Genomic DNA, 22205 nt, shown 5'->3' on the forward strand with positions numbered 1-22205 from the left:
AACACACTTTTTGATAAATGATAGCGATCATTGTAGCTATTGTGCAGTTTGTTGGTGAAATCTTGAAAGTGAGACAAAGCCTTTACTGTCATGAAGGAAACAGCTTGGTCGTGCGTGGCTGTTAGCAAGCCCACAGTGGTGAGCCTGAGGCTTAGTTATTCACCTGATGATCTTTGTTTCCTCTTTTGGTACAAAATCCTCACCCTCAATTTTAACATAGACCATTGGGTTTTTTAGATTATTATTTTTGAGGCAGCTAATTTTGAGATGGTATAAGTTTAGTAGAATTCGGGGGGGGGGGTTGTATTGCTGTGTGTGTATGACTGTTTTGCCTGCATGTACGTCTGTGTGCCTGATACCTATGGAGGACAGAAGATGCTGGCAGACCCCCTAGAAGTGCAGTTAGAGATTTATTGTGAGCTCCCATGTTGGTGCTAGGGATTGAAGCACAAGTGTTCTTGTCTGCAGAGCCATCTCTCCAGCCTCAGTAAATTTCTTTGCCCTGTGACATAAATGATTCCTGGAAGACTGCTGTGTCGTGGAAATGCCTGATGGAATGAAGAGGTTTATCTCAGGCTGCAGAGGTGGCTCAGCGGGTAAGAGGCTGCTCTTCCAGAGGTCCTGAGTTCAATTCTCAGCAACCACATGGTGGCTCACAACCATCTGTAATGGGGATTTGATGCCTTCTTCTGGTATGTCTGAAGACAGCTACAGTGTACTCACATACATGAAATAAATTTAAAAAGAAAAAGAAAAAAGAGGTTTATCCCTACCTCAGGATCAAGGCCTGTTTGACATAAGGTCTGAAACTTGCCATAAATTGACATGAGTTTTGGGAGACCTTTTGAGTTTGGAGAGGCTCTGACTCCTGATTTTTTTTTTTTTTTAACTGTATAATGCTTGTGGGTCTAGGGCTGATTAAAGAAGATAACTTTCCAAATAACTTTTTTCTTGAAATGTGGGCCATCACTTTTTGTGACTTTGGCCTGCCTCTGTCAACTGAGATGCATATTGTTTAATCTATTTATAAAAAGAAACTTCATTTTAGATTCACGGAAAAGCTGCAGAGATGATGGTGTACGCTTATAATCTCAGTGCTGGGGAGGCGAGATTGGGAGAGCAAGAGTTCAAGGCCAGCAGTAGCTACAGAGTGAGGGAGTTCCAGGCCAGTCTGGGCTACTTGAGAGCCTGTCTCAAAAACAGGGCGGGAAGTCGCGGCTACTGCAAAGTCTACTGGAAGTCGCCGCTACTGCAAAGATGCTACTCAAGTCTTTTTAGATCTCCTGTTTCCCTGTTGTTGATACCGTGTGTTAGTAATGTGGCACCGTCAATGGCAGACACGATTGTAGGCCACATCTTGCACCATTTTCTTAGTTCTTTCCTTGTTTATGTTCTCTGTTCCAGGATCTCATATCTCTGCATATCACATTACACTTAGTCCCTTATCTCCTTAGATACCCCTTGGCTGTCATAGTTGTCCCATCCATATTTATTGTATAGATAAATATCCATTATATATTGATGCATCTGGATTGACCAGGGGCTGAAAGCTCTAAGCTCAGCAAGCCAATGAAATTATATTTTATTAGTAGCTTTGATAAATTAGTTACCATTCAGGACACTTCACTGGTTTTGTTTCCAGTTCTAGGTTGTTTACCTGTTACGGCCATTTCCCTGCTCAGTTACCTGAAGGAAGAAAAAGCATTTAAACACTGAACAAGTAAGTCAGAATACACGCGATCAGCCTATTCCAGTCCCAGTTGGTGTGAAAACACAAGCCTGTCGTCTCGACTGGACCAGGATGTGCGTGGCACAAAAAGTATTCTGAATTTGGTTTGTTGTTTGTATTATGTTTATTGGATTCCCAAAATTACAGAGGAATTCACACATCAGCATGTAAGACACATGCTGAAGGTCCCCGCCCCTTGTTGGCTTTGATTGGTAAAGTTTTCAGTGGCCAATGGCTGGGCAGGGAGACAGAGGCGGAACTTTTAGGATCACCAGGCAAGAAATGCATGAGAGAAAGGTTCGCCATGTCAGGAATGGGATACGATCTAGACTTGAGAGCGGCAGAAGAAACAGCAAACCAATCACATAAGAGCCAGGGAAGACTAGCCCCAGCCCACCCCAAAATTGGGTCTAGGGTAGCAAAGATGGAATAAAGATCTTAATAACTCAAGAGTATTGGAAGGGAGGTGTTAACAATGCGAAAATTCAGGAGTGGCTCAGTCATTGAGTTGATTAATGATTAAGGCCTTGAGGCAGGTAATGAGGAACACCCCCACCCCACCACCACGGGGGGTGGTGTGATGAGAGCAGATTAATCAACTACAGCAACAGAAAAACCTCCACCTGGCTAGCTAGATCTGTAGCATGGCCAGGAGGGTTGCTCTCCTCCTCCCTTCTTTTTTCTAATTCTCTTTTGAGGCAGGGTCTCCATGTGTAGCCCTGGCTGTCCTGGAACTCACTCTGTGGACCAGGCTGGCCTCGAACTCAAGAGATCTGCCTGCCTCTGCCTCCCGAGTGCTGGGATTAAAGGCGTGGACCACCACACCAGGGTTAATTAAGGTCATTTGTAGTTGTAGAAGGTTCTAGTTAACATTTTAAGTCTCTTTAATGTATGTTTCTGCCAAGAGGGAAGGACTAGAGAAGAACCTTAATGTATTCATATCCTCATTGCTTTAAAAGTGAATGTCAAAAAATTGACCAGAAATTGCATTTTCCAAGTACTGTTACTAACACTGCCAGCAGGTGTCAGCAGTTGCTATGTTGTTAAAAATATTGCTGCTGGCCCTAATCAGACCTCAATGGGCTGAGCTAGAACCCAGGAAATTCCAGTGGAGTCTGGGTGACATACCAAGAACTGACTCAGATAACAAAACAGAAACTTGTCAGCATTCTGTGGCAAAAGCAGTTTTGTTGTTATTTTGTTTTTTTAAGACAGGGTTTCTCTGTGCAGCCTTGTCTGTCTCCGCCACTCTGTAAAAGTGGCTGGCCTCAAACTCAAGAGGTCCACCAGCCTCTGCCTCCCAAATGCTGGGATTAATGGTGTGAACCATAACCACCTGACAGCAAAAGCAGTTTTAATTTCTAGGATTTTGATTTTCTTTGGTAGATTCAACATGATAAATAACAGCAAGACAGGAAGGACAGTATTGCTGAAAACTTTTAAAGGCACTCAGAGATACAATCTTGGTATCTTACACAATTTCTGTGTAACAAAGTGCCACACCTGACTGTCTTACTTAGTTAGCCTTAGACATTGACATAAGCAATTAAGTTATATGTAAAGCTCCAGGTAGGTTGAAGAAACACTGTGGCGTCCACTGATACTGTTGCCTAAATTCAGCCTACTGAGGATTTATAGTAAGAAAACGGGTGAACTTTTGTGGGCCTGGATACCAGAGGTTTTCCACGGAGATCCATCTGGCCAGGCCTGGTGTGAGGGTTTCTTCCAAGGCAAGTGAGTGCGGGCAGGAAAGCAAAGTCTCTGCCTGGAAGTGCCTTCCAGGTCGCTCAGTCGGGTTGGGCTGGGCCAACAAGAAGCTATCCAGTGAGGAGTGTGGCAGAACCTCAGGTGGCACTTTGGGAGAGCAGATCTTTTCCCAAGTGTTACAGCTCTTGGAACAAAAGACTCAAGACGACGGAGTAGTTCTCGCACACCTTTAATTCCCTGGATAGGATTTATATACAGTTTTGGGGGTGATTCAGGGTTCGACAGCAGGTACCTCTCATTGGCTTGGTCTGAGAGCTTGGGGGGAACCTTATTTGCATGTGGGAAGGCTTGGTGCTGCTCCTATGCAACTGATAGCCACACACCTCTTCTACGGGGTCTTGTGGGGACTGTAACTTCGACAGGAGCCAGGGGCCCAGAAGACATGATTGAAAACCTTTCGTCCCATGTAGGTAGAAATCACCACCCATCGGGTCCCTGGAGTTCCAGACCTTCCCTCGACTGGAGACCAGGCTGCCTGTGCGCAGCCCACTACCCCACATACTTTCTTGGGGAAATGTATTTTGTTTTGTTTTGAGGCATGGTCTCATTATGTATATAAATAATAGTCCTACTGTGGACTGTTGGGGCATTCTAAATGCTAAGAAGCCAAAAAAAAAAAAAAAAAAAAAAGTCCAAGCCAGCAAAGGAGACAGGGAGAGAGGCCAGTCAGCTCCACGCCAGCAGTGTGTGATACAGAAGTCACATCATGTAAAGGGAGACACGATCAATCTCATAGCGTACTGCACATAGGTCAGTAACATGAACTCTAATGACTGATCCCAAGTGATGACGTTTAGAGCACCGGAGACTGATGTTTGAGTGGGGTGTGTGTGTGTGTGTGAAAATCTGGAGTATGTTTGGAAAAGAATTGGGTGTCATAACAGGAAAATAAGTTTAGGATGAAAAGCAACAAGTCTTAGGTCACTCCGAGGGCTGAGATCACAGATTAGCTCTACCATAAAAAGGCAGCAAAACTCCATATCCTCCCTCAAGTGGCTCTTGATACCTCGACGACTTCTATATCCAGGTATCACAGCTCTCTCTGAAACAGTGCATGTGCAGGGGTAAGCTTTGGGGATACCACCACCATGGGGACCATGACACTACACACACACACACACACACACACACACACACACACACACCTTCTTGTGCTTTAGGCAGAAGAAGAGAAGGAAACCATTGAAACATAACATAGCACCAGACTTGTTCTTAGAAGCCTGACCTCAGGGACTATTGTTTTGCTAGACCCTTGTTTGGTCTGCTACTACAAGGTCAACTGGATATGTCCAGGCCCCTCTGGCCTCCTGCCTGAAGGATGGGGTAGGGGTTGGGGAACAAAGATAGGAAATTCCCAGTCCAGGGGCTTTCACCTACTGGGAATGGATGGGGCAGTCCCAAAAGACGTTCAATAAAAATTCTAGAACATTACCCCTCGAGTAGGGGCCATCCACACGACTCCTGAGAACCTGGGTGGCCACCGAGAGAGCAGTAAGACCCAGGCACAATAAGGAGCTTTAAAGGAGACCTGAAGACAAGGTGAGAAAATAAAACAGGAAAGCTCCAGCACAGCTACAGCGATCTTCAGACACAGGCTAACAAATAACATGAGTACATGAAAGACCTCCTATTCCCTATACAGCAGGTCCAGTCTCCAATGTAAAGCCAAGCCAGAGGACAAGTAGACACAATGCAGACCCAGACTTAGATGCCACATAGTCTTTGGAGTTGACTGGGAAGTAACTAATTGACATACTAATGTCTTCCACAACAAAAGACATGAGGGGACAGAAAAGTCAGCAAGATAAGAGCTAGAACCCAAGAGAAAGTTAAAAGTTAAGCATTGTAATGGCCACAGACATTCTTTAGTGAGCTCATCAGTAGACTAGACATAGCCAGGGGAAAATGCGTGAGCTTGCAGGCGTGTCAATACAAACAGTGTGCCCTATGAGGCCTCCACTTAGGAGGAAATAAACCACCTGCCAGCCTGCAAGCAGCTCTGAGACGAGACTTGGCCATAGAGGCTGGGGAATAGTCTAGTTTATATGCAACAGATGGGGAAGATGGCTCTAGTGATTGACATTTAGGTCGGGGGACCTGTGGGCTGGCTTGTTTCTGTCTCTATTGAGCAGAGGGACCCAGTACATGACAGCATACACATGCCCACACTGTCATTTTTTTACTAAACAAAGAAAAAACTAAAATATTCTCTCCATTCCTGCTGAAATATCTGTATTTTACCCACCCACCCCCCTCTCTGAATATTAGGCTTGTTATTGTATAGATTCAGCTTGTCTCTACCAACTGTGTTGTTGAGGTGGGCTTTTGCTGTGTGACCCAGGCTAGCCTTGAACTCGTGAACCTGACTTAGTAAGGCTTGCATCTTATACCCTCTCAACACTGCTACACACATCTTGAAAGTGTCTTTTTTTTTTTTTTTAAGATTATTTCAGGCCCACCATGATCTCTGCCCCAAATGTATGAAGTGCTTTTCTCCAAAGAGCACAGATTGGCAGAGGGGTGCATGTCCCACTTGACACTGACTGGTACAGGATGACTACTGTGGGAGTACCAGGGAAATAGACCCCAGAGCCAAATCTTCGCAAGGTCCCACATTATTCTATCTGATGTATCCAACTTGTAATCATTAAGCCTTTTCCCTAATTCATACTTTGTTTCATACAATGTCTATTTTAACCATATATATATATATATATATATATATATATATATATATATATATACATACATGCACATAGAGATAGATAGATAGATAGATAGATAGATAGATAGATAGATAGATAGATAGATAGATAGATAGATAGATAGATAGATAGTCTTAGGGTTTTACTGCTATGAACAGACACCATGACCAAGGCAAGTCTTATAAAAAACAACATTAATTAATTGGGGCTGGCTTACAGGTTCAGAGGTTCAGTCAATTATCATCAAGGTGGGGGCATGGCAGTATCCAGGCAGGCATGGCACAGGAGGAGCTGAGAGTTCTATGTCTTCATCCAAAGGCTGCTAGTGGAAGACTGACTTCCAGGCAACTAGGGTGAGGATCTTATACACCCACAGTGACACACCCATTCCAACCAGATCACACCTATTCCAACAAGGCCACACCTTCAGATGGTGCCACTCCCTGGTCCAAGGATATACAAACCATCATATATATATTGATGGTACTAGGCAAGTGCAATGATTTGAATATGCTTGGTCCAGGGAGTGGCACTATTAGGAGGTGTGGCCTTGTTGGAGTAGGTGTGGCTTTATTGGAAGAAGTGTATCACTGTGAGGTGAGCTTCCTTCTAGTTGCCTGGGGATGTCAGTCTTCTCCTGAGTGCCTTCAGATCAAGATGTAGAACCCTCAGCTCAATCTCCAGCACCATGTCTGTCTGGACATGGCCATGTTTCCTGCCATGATGATAATGGACTGAACCTCTAAGCCAGCCCCAATTAAACATTGTCTTTTATAAGAGTTGCCTTGGTCATGATGTCTCTTCTCAGCAGTGGAAACCCTAAGACAGTAAGCATCCACTGAGCAGCATCTCCAACCTCTGCCTATTTTTACCAGCTGATTGCCTGTGTAAATTCTGTCAGAACATTACAGTGCACTGTCCATCTGTTTATTTCAACTGTGCTTCTCACCCATGTGCTTAATTCTTAGTCTTTCTTCACCTTGAAGATTGAGAAGATCAACTGGGCATTAAAGGGTGGCACACACCTTTAATCCCAGCACTCGGGAGGCAGAGGCAGGCAGATTTCTGAGTTCAAGGACAGCCTGGTCTACACAGAAAAACCCTGTCTCGAAAAAAAAAAAAAAAGATTGAGGAGATCAGCAGATAACTGCTGTCTTTGTGAGAACAGAGTATGAAGTTATGCTGTATGTTTTGTTTATTCTTTACTAGTTTATTTAGAGGTGTGTCTTAGTCACTGTTCTGTTGCTGTGAAAAGATACAACAACCAGGGCAACTTTTATTAAAGAAAGCATTTAATTGTTGGCTTATTTTTAGAGGGTTAGTCCATTATCATCATGATGGGCACTATGGTGACATGCAGCCTGGCACTGGGCAGTAGTTGAGAGCTACAGCCTGACCTGCAGAGGGAGAGGAGGAGGGGGGAGAAGGGGAGAAGGGGAGAGGGAGAGGGAGGGGGAGAGGGAGAAGTAAGGGAGAGGGAGAGAGGAATGCAGACAGATTCTGGGCATGGCATGGGTTTTTGAAACCTCAAAGCCTACCTCCAGTGACATAAGTCCTTCAACAAGGTCACACCTCCTAATCCTTCTAATCCTTTCAAATAGTGCCACTCCCTAGTAACTAAGCATTCAAATATATGAGCCTATGAGTGTAAAAGGAACTAATATCCTGTATATATTAACGCTGGAAATTAATATAGAGGTAGTTGTTCCTTAACCAGCTAGTTCCCCAAATAATATAGAGACCTTTTACTATTTCAAAGCTTAGGCCTTGTTGGGCAGACTCTCAACTAGCTCATCTAAGTTAACCTGACCACCCAGCCTCATCCAGCTATGTGGCCAGCCATACCTTCCAGGCCTGTAGTCATGTCTACCCTCTCTCATGTCTCCTGGAGAAAAAGCCTTCCCCTTCTTCCCAGAGTTCCTTTCTCCCTCCCAGGAAGTTTCACCATCCACTTCCTGCCCAGATAATTGGCTACTAGATTTTTATTAAAGCCAATCAGAGAATGTCCAAGGTAGGTGAGAAAGGACAGAGATACAACTTCACAGTGTACCCCAACATATGGGGCCATTCTTAATCAATGGGACCACAGGGTGCCATGTTCACTCCTTCTTGGATGATTTTCCTGCTCATTAGTTTACCAGTTCTGAATGGTGGCTCAGTGGCAACCTGATCAAACATCTTTACTCCATTTGTTGATGACCAGGCTTTCAGTTACTCTCCTGGTGGTGAAGTGGCAGCTTTCCCACTTCCTGAAGCACTAACTCACTTTGCTTTTTCAGTTGTGTCCAACCTCAGATTTCAGGAAACACCGCCAAAGTACCCTGGACAGCTTACAGCTTCCCACTGTCCTAGTGCTGTTGTTATTCACCCAGGTTTCTCTGAATGAAGGAACGGAGAGCAGACTGGGTCCAGTGTGTGGCATCCAGAAACCACCCATCCATCCCCCTCAGGGCCAAGAATACAAGTCAGGCTGCAGACACAGGCTGTGGCCCACACTCTCCTCTTCCCGTCCAACACCGTGTTTACAGAGGTTCCCAAATACATTTCCATTAGATAATCTTCTGCACACTGGGGAGGAGTGCCTGCCTCCCCCGCCCCCCCCCCCCACAGTAGGCTCATATATTTGAATGTCGTGGTTCCCAGTTAGTGGACTGTTTAGGTGGACTGGGAGGTGTTGCTCTGTTGGAGGTGTGTCACTGAGGATGGGCTGTGAGGTTTCAGAAGCCTAGTCTCTCCCCTTCTGCCTCTGTCTTGCAGATACTATTCCAGCATCATTCCCGCTCGCTGCTATATTCCGTCATGATGTTAATCACCTAGTCCTCTGAATCTGAGAGCAAGTCCCCAATTAAATGCTCTTTCTTGTTGTAAAAGTTGCCTTGGCCAAGGTGTGCCTTCACAACAACGGTGCAGTAAACTCAGGAGAATGCCAAAATTCACAAAAGACACATTTTATTTGAAAATATTAAATTTAATAGAAAATATCACATTGTAAACAAGTCCATTGATCCATTAGCTTAACACAGAACAATAGCACAATCACATATAAAAACTACAAACAAATGCTGGTACCAAACACAGTACTTCTGGAGGGGCCTGGGCAATGTTCTGAAAGACCTCTCCTGGAAATAGGCAGCTCTAGCTTCAGACAGGCACAAGGACGGAGAAGGAGGCAGCTGACTACTCCACAGAGGCAGAGAAGATAAAGCAAGGCCAAGCAGAGGAGCCTGGGAAGGGAGCCTGAAGGACAGGGGGGTGAAGGGTTTAGTTCTGATGCTGAGGACAGAGGATATAAACCCGAAGGTGGGAGTGCTGGGGTGAGTTAAGCGAGGAGAGAGCAGTAGCATGTATAATCTTGGCACTCAGCTCTGAGGAGGCCACAGAGCACAGCGCATGTGCAGATGTCAGCTCCCCACCTTGGGTAAAAACACTGAAATCATAGCGTGTCTGTGACCCACGCGGATCTCCTTACTAGGGAGTGTGTAAGAATCTGTTGAGGAAAACAGAGCTCAGACAGGAGGCCTTTCCACTTTTCTCTTGTTGGAATCTTGAGAGAGAACAAGACAAGGCTGGCCTTTGGAAGCTTTGAGTTTACCTGTGAAAGCCATCTTAGCCCCACATGCCCAGAAGGCCTGTTTACAGAAAGGCTAGCTACTGACAACAGGAAAGACAATCCACACAATGGGAACAAGGGACAGGCTTCTCCCCCAGGTTCTTGGTTCTGGCAGGAAGGGCTGCTTCCTTGTGCATAATTCAAGTTCTGGAAGTGTATTCTTTAAAATGAAAATTCTCAGTGGGAAGGCTGGCAGAAGAGGGGCTCTCAAGTCTCCAGAAAGGTTATGTCCAAAGTGCACAAGCCCTAATCCCTGCCAACTCTAGAAAAAGCACACATACAGACAGGAGTTCTCGACAGGCGTGTGCTGCCCATGTGCACAGGGGCAGAAGAATATAATTACAGTCAGTGATGGAGACTTCGGATGGTTACAAAACCATTATGAAAAGGGGCAGAAAGTTGGGGACATAGCTCAGTTAGCAAGGCACCTCCTTGGCATGTACAAGGCCCCAGGTTCAGCCCCCAGTACTGAAAAAAAAAGGGGAAAATTATAATCAACAATGTTCTCCATAGCCAAACTCCTTAACATGTATCTACCAAGCCACAGATCTGCAGCAGCCAGAGTGGACTGAAAAGTAATTCTACTCTCTCTCCTACAGAGACTTTCTGGAAAGACCTGCCTATCCCTCTGAGGTACTGAATACCACGTCCTGGCACAGGCTAGTCACTGTATGGCTTCTTCGCAGATTGGCTTTTCTGAATTTCCTTCTCCTTGATACTGTACAGGGGGTCCACCAGCTTGTTATGAACAAGCATTAAACCTGCAACAAATGTAAAGCAAGCAGTGGTCAAAGTAGGCAGAGGCAAAACTGCACAGTTATCAAGAGGAACACAGTGGCTCAGAGCAGCCCTCGATCTCTGTGATCTCTAAACACTAAACACTGTTAGTTTCTGGGGAGTGACAGAGTTCCCCCTCTGTCAACCCTGCCACTATGGGAATGGAGTAAAGATTAATCTTTTTGAGCTAAGTGTGGTGGTGCACGCCTTTAATCCCACCATTTGGGAGGCAGAGTTGGGCAGATCCCCGAGTTCAAGACCAGCTGGTCTACAGAGTGAGTTCCAGGACAGCCAGGGCTACACAGAGAAACCCTGTCTTAAAAAACAGGAAATATGGGCTGGCGAGATGCCTCAGCGGGTAAGAGCACTGACTGCCCTTCCAAAGGTCCTAAGTTCAAATCCCAGCAACCACATGGTGGCTCACAACCACCCATAATGAGATCTGACGCCCTCTTCTGGTGTGTCTGAAGCCAGCTACAGTGTACTTACATATAATAATATATAAATCTTTGGGCTGGAACAAGCAGAATTGACCAGAGTGAGCAGGACAGAGGTCTTAAAAATTCAATTCCCAACAACCACATGAAGGCTCACAACCATCTGTACAGCTACAGTGTACTCTCACATACATAAAATAAATAAATCTTTTTTAAAAAAAACAGGAAATATTCATCTTTTTAGCAAAGGGCAAACTAATTTAACTGCTTAGCCAATGAAGACTGCAATGTAAGTTGGCTTAAAACTAGGGTTTTACAATTACTGGGCAGGCATTCTAGAAAATGTATCCTCAACTCTCCTAGCAGGCACCTTGTAAAGGAACTAAAGATGCCCCACAGGGCTGGCTTAGTGCCCCAGCTGTGGGAGAGATGCCTGCGTGATGTCTGACAGGAAACTCAAGGCTCCATGTCTTGCAAGGTCACCACAGCCCTACAGTTAGTGACCTGTAACTGCATTTCCTTGTCTCCTCAGATCTCCAGAAACAGACCCTTCCAGTCGTGGCAGAAAAGGGAATGGCCGTATCATGGAGCAGTAGGGGGAAGTCACAGGTGGTGGGTAGGATGCTGGCCCAATGGGTAAAGGCGCTTGCTGTACAATCCTGGCTACCCAAGTTTGAGCCCCAGAACCCATACAAAGTTGGTGGAAAGAACCAACTCCAAACTTGCCCTCTGACCTTCACATATATACCATAGCGCGAGTACACACACACACACACACACACACACACACACACACGATAGGTGTGGATTAAAATGTCCAGAATAGCTGGGCATGGTGGAGGCTATAAAAATAAAAAATAAAACAGGTGCTGAGTGCAGTGTTGTACACATTAATCCCAGCACTCAGTAGGCAGAGGCAGGTGATTTTCTGTGAATCTTCAAAGCTAGTTCCAGGTCAGCCAGAGATACACAGTGAGACCTTGACTCAATTATATAAAAATGAAATAAAACCTAGAAAGCCAGATCCATGCCTCCCTCCCACCAAGGCCTGAGCCTCACCTTTGAAATATTTGACTGTCTTCACTTTTAGTTCCAAGGTGGCGTCCTCGTCACACACAAACACAGTGCGGGGGTGCTGCTGAAAGGCGGACACCGTCCACATGTGGTTCACGCCCTCCTCGATGGCTTTGTACAGAGCAAAGGCCTTGTGAGCGCCTGTGATGAGGATCATCACCTGGGGATCAGACAACAGGCAGGGATGCAGGCTCAGAAAAGCTGCCCTTGTCAGCTCTCCTTCAGGATCACAGCATTGCAAGTACTACTGTGGCTCCATGCAGTGTTCTCTATTTATAGAAAGCAAAGGCATGGCCCCACTGGAGCTAGGACACCAGGAGCAGAGGTGCTGAGGTGACCCTAAGAACTCACTCTACAGACTGTCCTCTCATCTGAGTCCCCCACTCCCCACCCATGGAGTGGGCAATCTGAGATGGGGTCTGGCTGGCCTAGAACTCGAGATCTGCCTGCCTCTGTCTCCTGAGTGCTGGGATGAAAGGAAGGCATTACTGCTCTTGTCTCAACGGACTGAACACAGAGGCACAGGGAGGTGACTAAAGCTCTAACTACTTCTGGCCTTTGTTCCATTTCCAGATCAGATGCCCTCCCTGTTACGGCGGGCCTGCAAACTCTCATGCTTTCAAGATACAAGCAGACCCTGAGGGATGGATTCAGCCACCCGGTGGAAATCCAGGTACCATTAATTCACTGAAGTTTACCTCTCCACTGATTTATATGCTTACTTATGAACTTGAGCAAAGAAATTGGAAAGTAAACATCTACAGCCATTTCCCCCTGAGTGCAATACCCCAGAAAAACAAAAAAATGCTTCAAAATTCAAACACATAGGCCAGTGAATGGCTCAGCAAGGAAAGGTGCTTGCAGCCAAGCCTGACGATCTCCATGGAGGAGAAAATGACTCACAAGTTCCCTATGAGCTCCCTGAGAGTGCTGTGACATGCATTTTCATACACATATATACACACACACATGCAGATGTGCATGAGAAATATGATTTTGAAAAATAAAAGTAAAATTCAGACAGTAAGGAAACTGGAACCACAAAAAAATAAAATAAAATCATATCTGACTTTTTAGGGAAAAACCTCACTAAACCCAGTCCAAAACATTTAGTGACAATTTACTGCACTCACTGCCCTCAAGCACAGGGCTGCTGACACGGCATCCTTGGGTTTCAGGATGCATACTTTCAAACCGACCGCAGGGACCAACGTGTCTGCTCAGAACAGAGGCAGGTACAAAGTCTTATTCCTCCATCCCACAGGCTGTATGAAAAGGGTACACAAGCAGAGACAGACAGCCTAGGCCCTGGCCCTAAGGCACAGACGGATGCTCACAGACTTGCCCTCACCCCAGGAATGACCTCACCTCCAAAAGCGGAGGAGGAGCGGGGCCAAGACTAGCTAGGAGTTTGGCTTTATTTATCAAGAGTTCAGCTTTAGTAAGAATGTATCCTTGGACGTTTACCTCTTTAGCATCCATGACAGTGCCGACCCCCACTGTCAGGGCCATGGTGGGCACCTTGGCAAGATCACCATCAAAGAACCTAGCGTTGGCCAGGATGGTGTCCATAGCCAGAGTCTTCACACGGGTCCTGGACACCAGGCTGGAGCCTGGCTCATTGAAGGCAATGTGTCCATCGGGGCCAATGCCTGCGCAGACGGCAGAGTAGCTCTGTGAGTTACAGGGACCAAAACCTTCAACAACAGATCGTGTCCTCTGCTTGGAAAAGGGTCCTTGAAAACCGCATTTCTTCTCATTGGACACTAGGTCAGATCTTCCTCAAGCACGTGACCTCCCTCCCCATCTCTGAGACTTGAGCCACACACAAGGCTCTGGTGACTTGCTTGCACCCTCAGACAGCGCAGAACTGTGAAAGGTCGCGTCCCTCTCACCCCACACTGTGGGGCAGTACACCTTCTCCCCTCCTCCCCAGAGGTGGAACCCAGCAAACAAACCTCAGCCTCAGGACCTGCAAGCTCCTCACTCCTCCTTACTATTTTCTTTATTTCCTTCTTTTAAATAAGGGCAGAGTCTATTATATAGCCCTGGCAGTGCTGGAGCTCAGAGATCCACCTGCCTCCACCTTCCAAGTGCTGGGATTAAAGATGTTGCCACAATGTCCAGCCCTCCTTCTTCTCTTATGAGGGTTAGGTTAAGGAGTAAGATACCATCCAGGTTTAAACCCAAGGTGACTCCCAACATGACAGCACATCGACACTGTCAGCACCCAAGAAGCAGACACCCAGGTTCCCACCTTCTCTCCATGCTTCCCTGGGGTTCAACTGATAAACCGCACACAAGGACTGCACGTTGTGTTTTGAAACTGGAGTCTAGGACTTTAAATGTTTAGCTGAGTTACATGGATGTCTGGTCAGGTAGTCTTGAGGACATCAGGATCCAAATCCAAACCTCTGCAAGGCACTGAGTGCATGAAGAAGCTATCTTGGTCACACAGCTCCAGAGCAGAAGGGCTGAGGCAGGATCCAGGGCTCCCACTCTATGCCTTTCCTGTCCCGCATAGTGATGGATGACTCTGCTGTGTTAGCACTAAGGGACCAAGTGAAGAAGGCGTGGCATGTTCTCCTGCCCACGTACTGCAGTCACTCCAGGCATGGGCCCGGATACACACCGTGGAACGTGCCATGCTTACCTCCGACAAAGAGTTCGATCCCTCCGGCAGCCTGGATCTTCTCCTCAAAGGCGTCACACTCGGCCTGCAGGTCAGCCGCATTTCCATCCAAAATGTGGGTGTTTTCAGGGTGGATGTCAATGTGCTTGAAGAAATTATTCCACATGAAGGAGTGGTAACTCTCTGGGTGGTCTCGAGGAAGACCTGTGGGGTCAGGAGACACTCACTCAGCTGAGACTGATTCAGAGCCCTCCTCCCAAGGAGAATGCCAGGAGATCAAACTGGCTTTAGGGTCACTTGGGAGACTGCCCTGACATGTAGGTCAATCTTTAGCTATGCTCAAAGGAAAGGAAAATTTGTCTCAAAACATATTTAAAAGCAGGTATGGCAAGATGGCTCAGTGGTTAAAGGCACTTACCACCAGCCTGATGGCCTGATCTCTACGATCTATATGGTAGGACAGACTCCAGCAAGCAATCCTCTGGTATACACACACACACACACACACACACACACACACACACACACACAATTTACTTTTTAAAATACATTAGTCTTTAAACTGAAAGAAACTGCTGTGTACAGAAGTACACACTTGCAATCCCAGGCAGGACCTGAGAGGTGAAGTGGGAGGGTCACAAGTTCCAGCCCAACCTCAGCTACACAGAAAGCGCCCACCTCAGAAAACCAGAAAGAGAAAGAAAAGCATTCTGCTGCATGCCACACAGGGATGAGCCCTGACAACATGCTACCCAACATCCAATTACAAGTAACAAAGAGCCAAACGAACACATTAATGACCTGACTCGTATGAAGACCCTGGAAAGGTGAGATTCTGGGGACCAGGGTCAAACAGTGGTTTCCAGCACTTTGAAAGAGGGGGAACCAGGGAGCTGTCTGACAGGAAGCCACAGCCTGGCAGGCTGAGGGTGGTTGATAGTTCTGGACAGGAGTCTCAGGGTGCCGTGAAGACACTTGAACTGTTCGATAAAAAGTGCTCAAGAAAAAGATGTCTGTTGTAGTTGGGCTGGGAGTGGAGTGCCCTTGGAGGTCACAAGAGGGTGCTGGATCTCTGGAGCGAGAGTTAAGAGGTGGCCGCCTGAGGTGGGTGCTGGGAAGTGAGGTTGTGTTCTATGCAAGAACAGTGTGTGTTCTTTTTCTGGGAGGGAATGGGGTTGAGACAGGGTCTCTATGGAGTCCTGGCTATCCCGGAACTTGCTACAGGCTGGCTTGGTGTCACTGAGACCTTGAAAACACCTTCCAACTTCTGTCTTTGTAGTGCTGGACTTAAAGCCAGTGTGTGTTCCTCACCACTGGACCATCTCTCCAGCCTTGATTTTTAAGCTTTTTAGACAAAAATGCCTGTGTTTCCCAGGTGCCCCCCATTCCTTGGACTAACAGAATCTCCCCTGCCTTATCAACCTTTTCCCCGGACCCCAGTGGTTTGGCTATTTCAAAATACCCAGTTTTGAAGATGGTAAATGTTTATGTATTTTACCAGGTTTCTATTTTTTTTTTTTAATAATTAAAATGAAACCGTCACAAAATGATTGGGTGACAGAGGAGATAACCAAGGGCACAAGTCCCAGCTTCCACCAAGGGTGCCTGGCAGAGCGACGACACAGTCCAGACGTAGAACCTGGATCCCAGGATCGAATTTGCAGAGAGGAATGGCGTGGAGCTGGGGACCAAGCAGAGGGGGAAGAGCACCTTCGTATTTAGCAAGTGTTCTCTAAAATGTGTGCAAAGCACAAGAAGGGTCTGTCTCAATCATCCTTTAGCACTACTGTAACATAAGCACCAGTTTATAGCTGGGCAAGCACCAATAAGCCATTCCTCTCCAAGGCTGAGCCCCTGAGAGGAGGAACATGAAAGGCACTCACCCACATACTCGTCCATGTTGAAGGTTTTCACATATTGAAAGGACAGGTCCCCATTCTTATAGTACTCGATCAGCTTCTGGTAGCAGCCAAGCGGGGTGCTCCCTGTGAGACGCAATAGGAACGACGTCACCACAACCACAAACATCCTTCAGCTTCCAGACACCAAGAAGTCTCACCTAAGCTCCAGCCCCACCCACCACCTACCTACTCCGTGCTTGGTGTCTAATGCCCACTAGACTCTTCTGCTCTAGGGGACAGGACTCTGAGGGTCTCCCGGGGCCAGCCACACAGCTGACAGAAGTCACGGGTTAGCATCTGCCTGAGTGCCAGACTTGATTACCGATGTGATATTCTAGAAGCCTTTGACTAGGCCCAAGGCACAGGGCTGTCTGTAGATGGGAAGACAGAGACAACCAGCCTAGAAGAGACTCTATAGACATGGGGACACAGCGAAGATGTAAGCGGTGGCAGGGTCACACCTTGTGCTTCCAAGTTCAGGGAAGTCTTATCAGAGCAACAGCAGAGTGGAGCCTCGGGAGCAGGTAAGCAGACAAAAGGCAGGAAGGACACAGGGAGTAAGTCTAAAGAGCTGAACCACCGGTGGGTGCAGCTCAGTGATGGGCCCAAAAGAGAACACAGACTGGAGAGTGGCTTAATTTAAGACTAACCTTCCAAGATGGGGTGTGGTGGTGAAGGGGGGCTTAAAGACGCAGGAATAGTCCTTAGTCAGGTGTAGAAACAAGGAGAAGGAAATAAACACTAGCACCCCAAACACGATTAAGGTAGACTTAAGGGAAAGCTTCCCAATATAGGCTGCGTATGAGATGATACTGCCGACAGACATCCTGTGGCAGACCTGTCCTCGGGCCTATAGTGGTTATGGGGGACAGATGTCCTCATTGAGAGGTTAGGGCTGCAGGATTTAAAGTGTCAGGATGCCCAGAACCTACTTCGTGGGATTCCAACAACAAACTACAAGGCTAGACAGAGAACAATAGCCAGAGAAAAGTGCAAATGTACCAAGAGATTAACTGGCGAATCTAGACAAACGGTGTTATACTGTGGATGTCAGTTCTGAATGGCTGAAACTTTCGAACTTACCCTCATCCAGCCGAGACCATCATTCTTTTCAAAACCTAATGGTGTCCTCCTTCTGCCTGATAAATATAATCCCACAAAGGCTGCTCCAACTGTCCTGGGCTTTACCTCAAGGCCTCTGCACCACTGTCCTCTTGGCAGGCCATGCTCTTCCTTCAGGTCACTTCTTTAGGTCTTCCCTCAGTGCCTTTTTCTCAGAGACCTTCTCTGCCATTACATCTGCCCCAGCTCCCCCACACTCCCAGCCTTTCTCCTGTTGCCTTCTAACATACTCCACATTTCACTAACTAACTTGCTTACTCTGTCTTTCCCACTATAATTGAAGCTTTAAGAAGTAGGCATTTAGCCGGGCGGTGGTGGCGCACGCCTTTAATCCCAGCACTCGGGAGGCAGAAGCAGGTGGATTTCTGAGTTCAAGGCTAGCCTGGTCTACAAAGTGAGTTCCAGGACAGCCAGGGCTAAACAGAGAAACCCTGTCTTGAAAAACAAAACAAAACAAAAAAAAGTAGCAGGCATTTAGGCGGGAGAGATGGCTCAGCAGTTAAGAGCACTGACTGCTCTTCCAGAGGTCCTGAGTTCAAATCTCAGCAACCCCATCGTGGCTCACAATCATCTGTAATAGAATTTGATACCTTCTTCTGGTGTGTCTGAAAACAGCTACAGTGTACTCATATAAATATAGTAAATATTTTTAAAAAGTAGGTCTTTATGCTTTTTTTTGAATGTTGTTGCTATATCCCCAGAACCTTAATGTTTGGTGTACAGCAGGGACAGTACCACTATGCTGGTACCTGCTGAGTGGGGCTGGAGAGGTGGCTAAGCGGCTAGAAAGCTTCACTTGCCGGGTGTGGTAGTGCACACCGTTAATCCTAGCACTGGGGAGCAATGAAGGTGCACTTCTGAGTTTGAGCCCAGTCTGGTCTACACAGGCAGCTCCAAGCCAAGGTTACCGAGTAAGACTGTGTCTCAAAACAAAACAAAAAAATGTCCTTTTTAACTATGTGTGAGACTATGCACGTGAATGCAGGTGTCTGCAGACTCCAGAAGAGGGCTTCACACTATCTGGAACTGGAGTTACAGATAGCTGGGGGACTGATACAGGAACTCAACTCAAGCCCTCTGCAAGACCAGCCGGCAGTGCTTTTAACTGCTGAGCCACCAGAATGGTTTTGAAGTTGTTAAAAAAAATTTTTTTAATCCAAAGAATATTTCATAACATGAAAATTATGGACGCTCAAACTTCAGTGTCTATAAATAAAGTCTTATTGACACATAGCCACACTCATCCACATATATTATCACCTGTGGCTATATATCACCTCCCTACAATGGCAAAATGAGGAGCTACAATAGTGGAGCCTGAAATATTTACTGCAAAAGTCTGAAGGCCTCTTTACAGTGGATGGGCAGACAAAACCACCAAGATCCATCTCCCCACTTGTGAAAGAAATATTTAGGATACTTTTTTGAGGCACTGAGCAAAAATATCTTCCTGTAAAGGCTAACATTCAGACCTTTTTTTTTTTTTTTCAGACGACAATTGGACTTTATAATCAATTAAGCTTTATAGAAAAGTATCTGAATGGTTAACTTCTCAGTTCTCCTATGAGCAGGGCTGAGCTAGTACCTTCTACATGCAGAGAACAGGCCTGAGTTAGGATTTAACCTCTGCTTCTTGTTGATAATTAAACCTCTGTTTTTCAAGGACTGGGCTATACCTCACCTGCAACTTTAACTAGGGCTGGTTCTTTACTGCCTGTTCCAGGAATGGCAATCGTACCTTTATTTCAAAAAGTTATTTACAACCATTTTGCAACCCTCCCTTTGTCTCCAAAGGTTCTATGAACCAATCCCCTCCCCTCTTTAATTGTGATTACTTTGTTTTGATCACCTGTTATGTTCTGCTCCTGTAAACCCCCTTTATTTTCTCCCAATTGGAACCGCCCTACCCACCACCCTCTCTTTCCCACAGCATACCAGTGGGGAGCCCCAGGGTGAAGTACTTGTCAGGCCCTGGGTTAAACTGGATGATACGGTTCCTAATATACTTGGCCGCCCACTCACTGGCCTGGGAATAGTGTTCCAGGATAATGAGCTTCATCGCTAGACCTGTAGTGTAGAGATAACAAATTGAATTAGGGGGAAGGCAGGGGCTGAGAAGGCTGGGGACTGGGACAAAGTCCTTTTAGCCAAGCAACAGCCTTCTCCTAGCGCACAGAACAGGCTGGGCCGCGTGTCCCCGCCAACCACCAGGAGGCGGTACTGGGTACTGTGGGGTCAGTCCTTGGCTGGGGAGGACCTTACAAAGCACCAGGATTTTCTGGGCCCGTTCCTTCCTGCATAAAATTGGCCTCGGCAGTACCTGCCTTCTCGTTTTCACGACAGCACGTTGAACTACATAGCATAAAGTCGGCGGGCCACTGTCACCTAGCAGCTGGGCCTGGTCCTGCCCACATCCTCATCCTCACCTACGGCAGGTCCTCTGCCTCCCGCTCCCTTCTATACCAGAGGTGCGTCAGGGTCACCTCGGGGCACTTAGAGATGGAGGTGGCGAGGCACGGGGAGAGGTGGGGTACTTCCCGCTCTCCCAGCTTGCTAGAGCTTCCAGGGTCCTTAGTTTCCCCCAAACACCGAGGGATACAGGTAGCCCCGAGCAGGGAGGGCAACGATTCGCCGTCCACCCGCGCAGCCCGGCCCGGCGTCCCCCACCCAGACTGCGCTCGCGTCGCCCCTCAGGCCCGCCATGACCTAGGATCGAGGGTCGGGGGGATCCCGCCGGGTCGCTCCCACTTACTCGCAGGCTTCCCGCGGCTGCAGCAGCTACAGCACTAGCGGCCCGGCCCGCGAGCGTCACGTGGCCACCGGTCACGGGGTGCGCGCGCCGCCAGCTGACTCAGGGCGGTCCTACGCGCCCTGGCGGCTCCGCCTGGGGCCCCCGAGGTGTGGCCTCCTGTCCTGGGTGTGTCCCTTAGAGGTTAAGTGCAAAGTGGACTGCTGACTGAGCGGCCGCTGCTCCCCTCAGCCCGGCGTGGGGTGCACAGACACAGCAGTAGCCCTGAAACAAGATGCCGGGGCGTAGGCCTCAGGAGAAGATGCATTCTGTTTGAGCACTGGCTTTTGCGCTGGGGCCTTTGACACTGCTAAATCCATAGCTAAATCTGGCTATTAGGGAAAACAGGTGGTTATTTTGTTTTTGTTTTATGTTTTCTTATCCACAGAATTTAGACCTTGAAAAGGACTTTTAAAAGGTATGGCTGTGCAGGACTCCCGATTGTATATCAGAACAGAGAGAGGACAGCAGTCAGTCAAGAGGCTCTGTATGCTCAAGTCACAAGGAAGCTGGGCAAAAGGCACAACTACCGCTTAAATGATCTCATTTGTGATGTCTCTCGGAGGGATCTAATGTTCTCTTGCAGAGAGTCAGGTTGGTCTTACCTCGAAAATTACTTCCCTCGAAATTCCTGGGTGTCAGCCAGAGCAGAAGGCAGAACAAGAAGAGTAAGAAGGGCCCTTGTCATTCTTAGGTTCATCCTACTTCCTGTCTGAGTTTGAACTTTGTTTTATCCAAACAAAATATAGTCTTTTTTAAAAGACTTATATGTATGTGTGTGTTTCTCTGTGTGTAAGTCTCATGGATGCAGGTGCCCAAGAAGGCCAGAAAATGGCATTGAATCCTCAGGGGCTGGAGTTATAAAGTTCTCAGACTTGGATGCTCGATCCTCCACAAGAGAAGCAAATACTTTTTTTTGGTTTTCTGAGACAGGGTTTCTCTGTGTAGCCCGCCCTGGCTGTCCTGGAACTCACTTTGTAAACCAGGCTGCCTTGAACTCAGAAATCCACCTGCCTCTGCCTCCCGAGTGCTGGGATTAAAGGTGTGTGCCACCACGCCCGGCTTGAGACCAGTTGTCTACCTTGTAGTCTATCAAACTTCTGAGGGTATTTGGGAAGGAGGAAGGACTTGTGTGGTCACCCCTTCTATTATATTGGGCTTTGCCGAGAGCTTTGGTACCCACGTGTCTTAGTCAGGGTTACTGTTGCTCTGATGAAACACATAACCAAAAGCAACCTGAGGAGGAAAGGGGCTTTTGGCTTATACTTCCACATATCACTGTTCAGCATTGGAGGAAGCCAGGATGAGAACTCAAGCAGGGCAGGAACCTGGAGGCAGGAGCTGATGAAGAGACCATAGAGGAGTGCTGCTTACTAGCCAGACTCCCAGTCTGGGCCATTCTAAACCATGCTAAGCTCTTCATAATAGAGAAGAGATCCCCTCAATCCATTTAGCTCTCCATCGACAGCAGTCTGAAGGAGTGTTATCCTGGCTCCTGGTGACATTGCCTTTCTCAAACCATGAGGTGGCCGTTAGGTCCAGAGGACACTCCAATTCCCCAAACTCCAAAAGGCAGTCCAAATATCCAGAAAGGAACTCAACCTGGACTAAAGGAAGACTTCTGATGGTTAGATAAAGGCCAGCATCCTTCAGGACATTGTGA

The 22205-nt window shown here is 47.1% G+C and overlaps 1 protein-coding gene and 1 long non-coding RNA gene across 3 annotated transcripts; one reads left to right on the top strand and one right to left on the bottom strand.

The window, feature by feature from the left end:
• The first annotated feature begins 719 nt into the window (after nt 1-719).
• Nucleotides 720-21309, top strand: Gm41702. Of its 2 annotated transcripts, XR_003952560.1 has the most exons (3): nt 720-1720; nt 12673-12772; nt 20931-21309. It is a non-coding gene; the product is annotated as a predicted gene, 41702 (long non-coding RNA). The 2 variants fall into 2 exon arrangements; XR_877330.2 differs by lacking the exons at nt 720-1720; nt 12673-12772 and adding an exon at nt 19815-20222.
• Nucleotides 9136-20592, bottom strand: Gnpda1 (glucosamine-6-phosphate deaminase 1). The gene is made up of 7 exons (NM_011937.2): nt 20507-20592; nt 19690-19821; nt 16615-16716; nt 14753-14935; nt 13567-13751; nt 12085-12259; nt 9136-10572 (listed from the first exon to the last, which is right to left on the bottom strand). The coding sequence occupies exons 2-7, from the start codon at nt 19811-19813 to the stop codon at nt 10472-10474; spliced, it is 870 nt and encodes a 289-aa protein (NP_036067.2). The 5' UTR covers nt 19814-19821; nt 20507-20592; the 3' UTR covers nt 9136-10471.
• Nucleotides 21310-22205: the final 896 nt, after the last annotated feature.

The sequence above is a fragment of the Mus musculus genome, chromosome 18, assembly GCF_000001635.26.
Source record: "Mus musculus strain C57BL/6J chromosome 18, GRCm38.p6 C57BL/6J".
In the NCBI taxonomy this organism is placed as follows: Eukaryota; Metazoa; Chordata; class Mammalia; order Rodentia; family Muridae; genus Mus; species Mus musculus.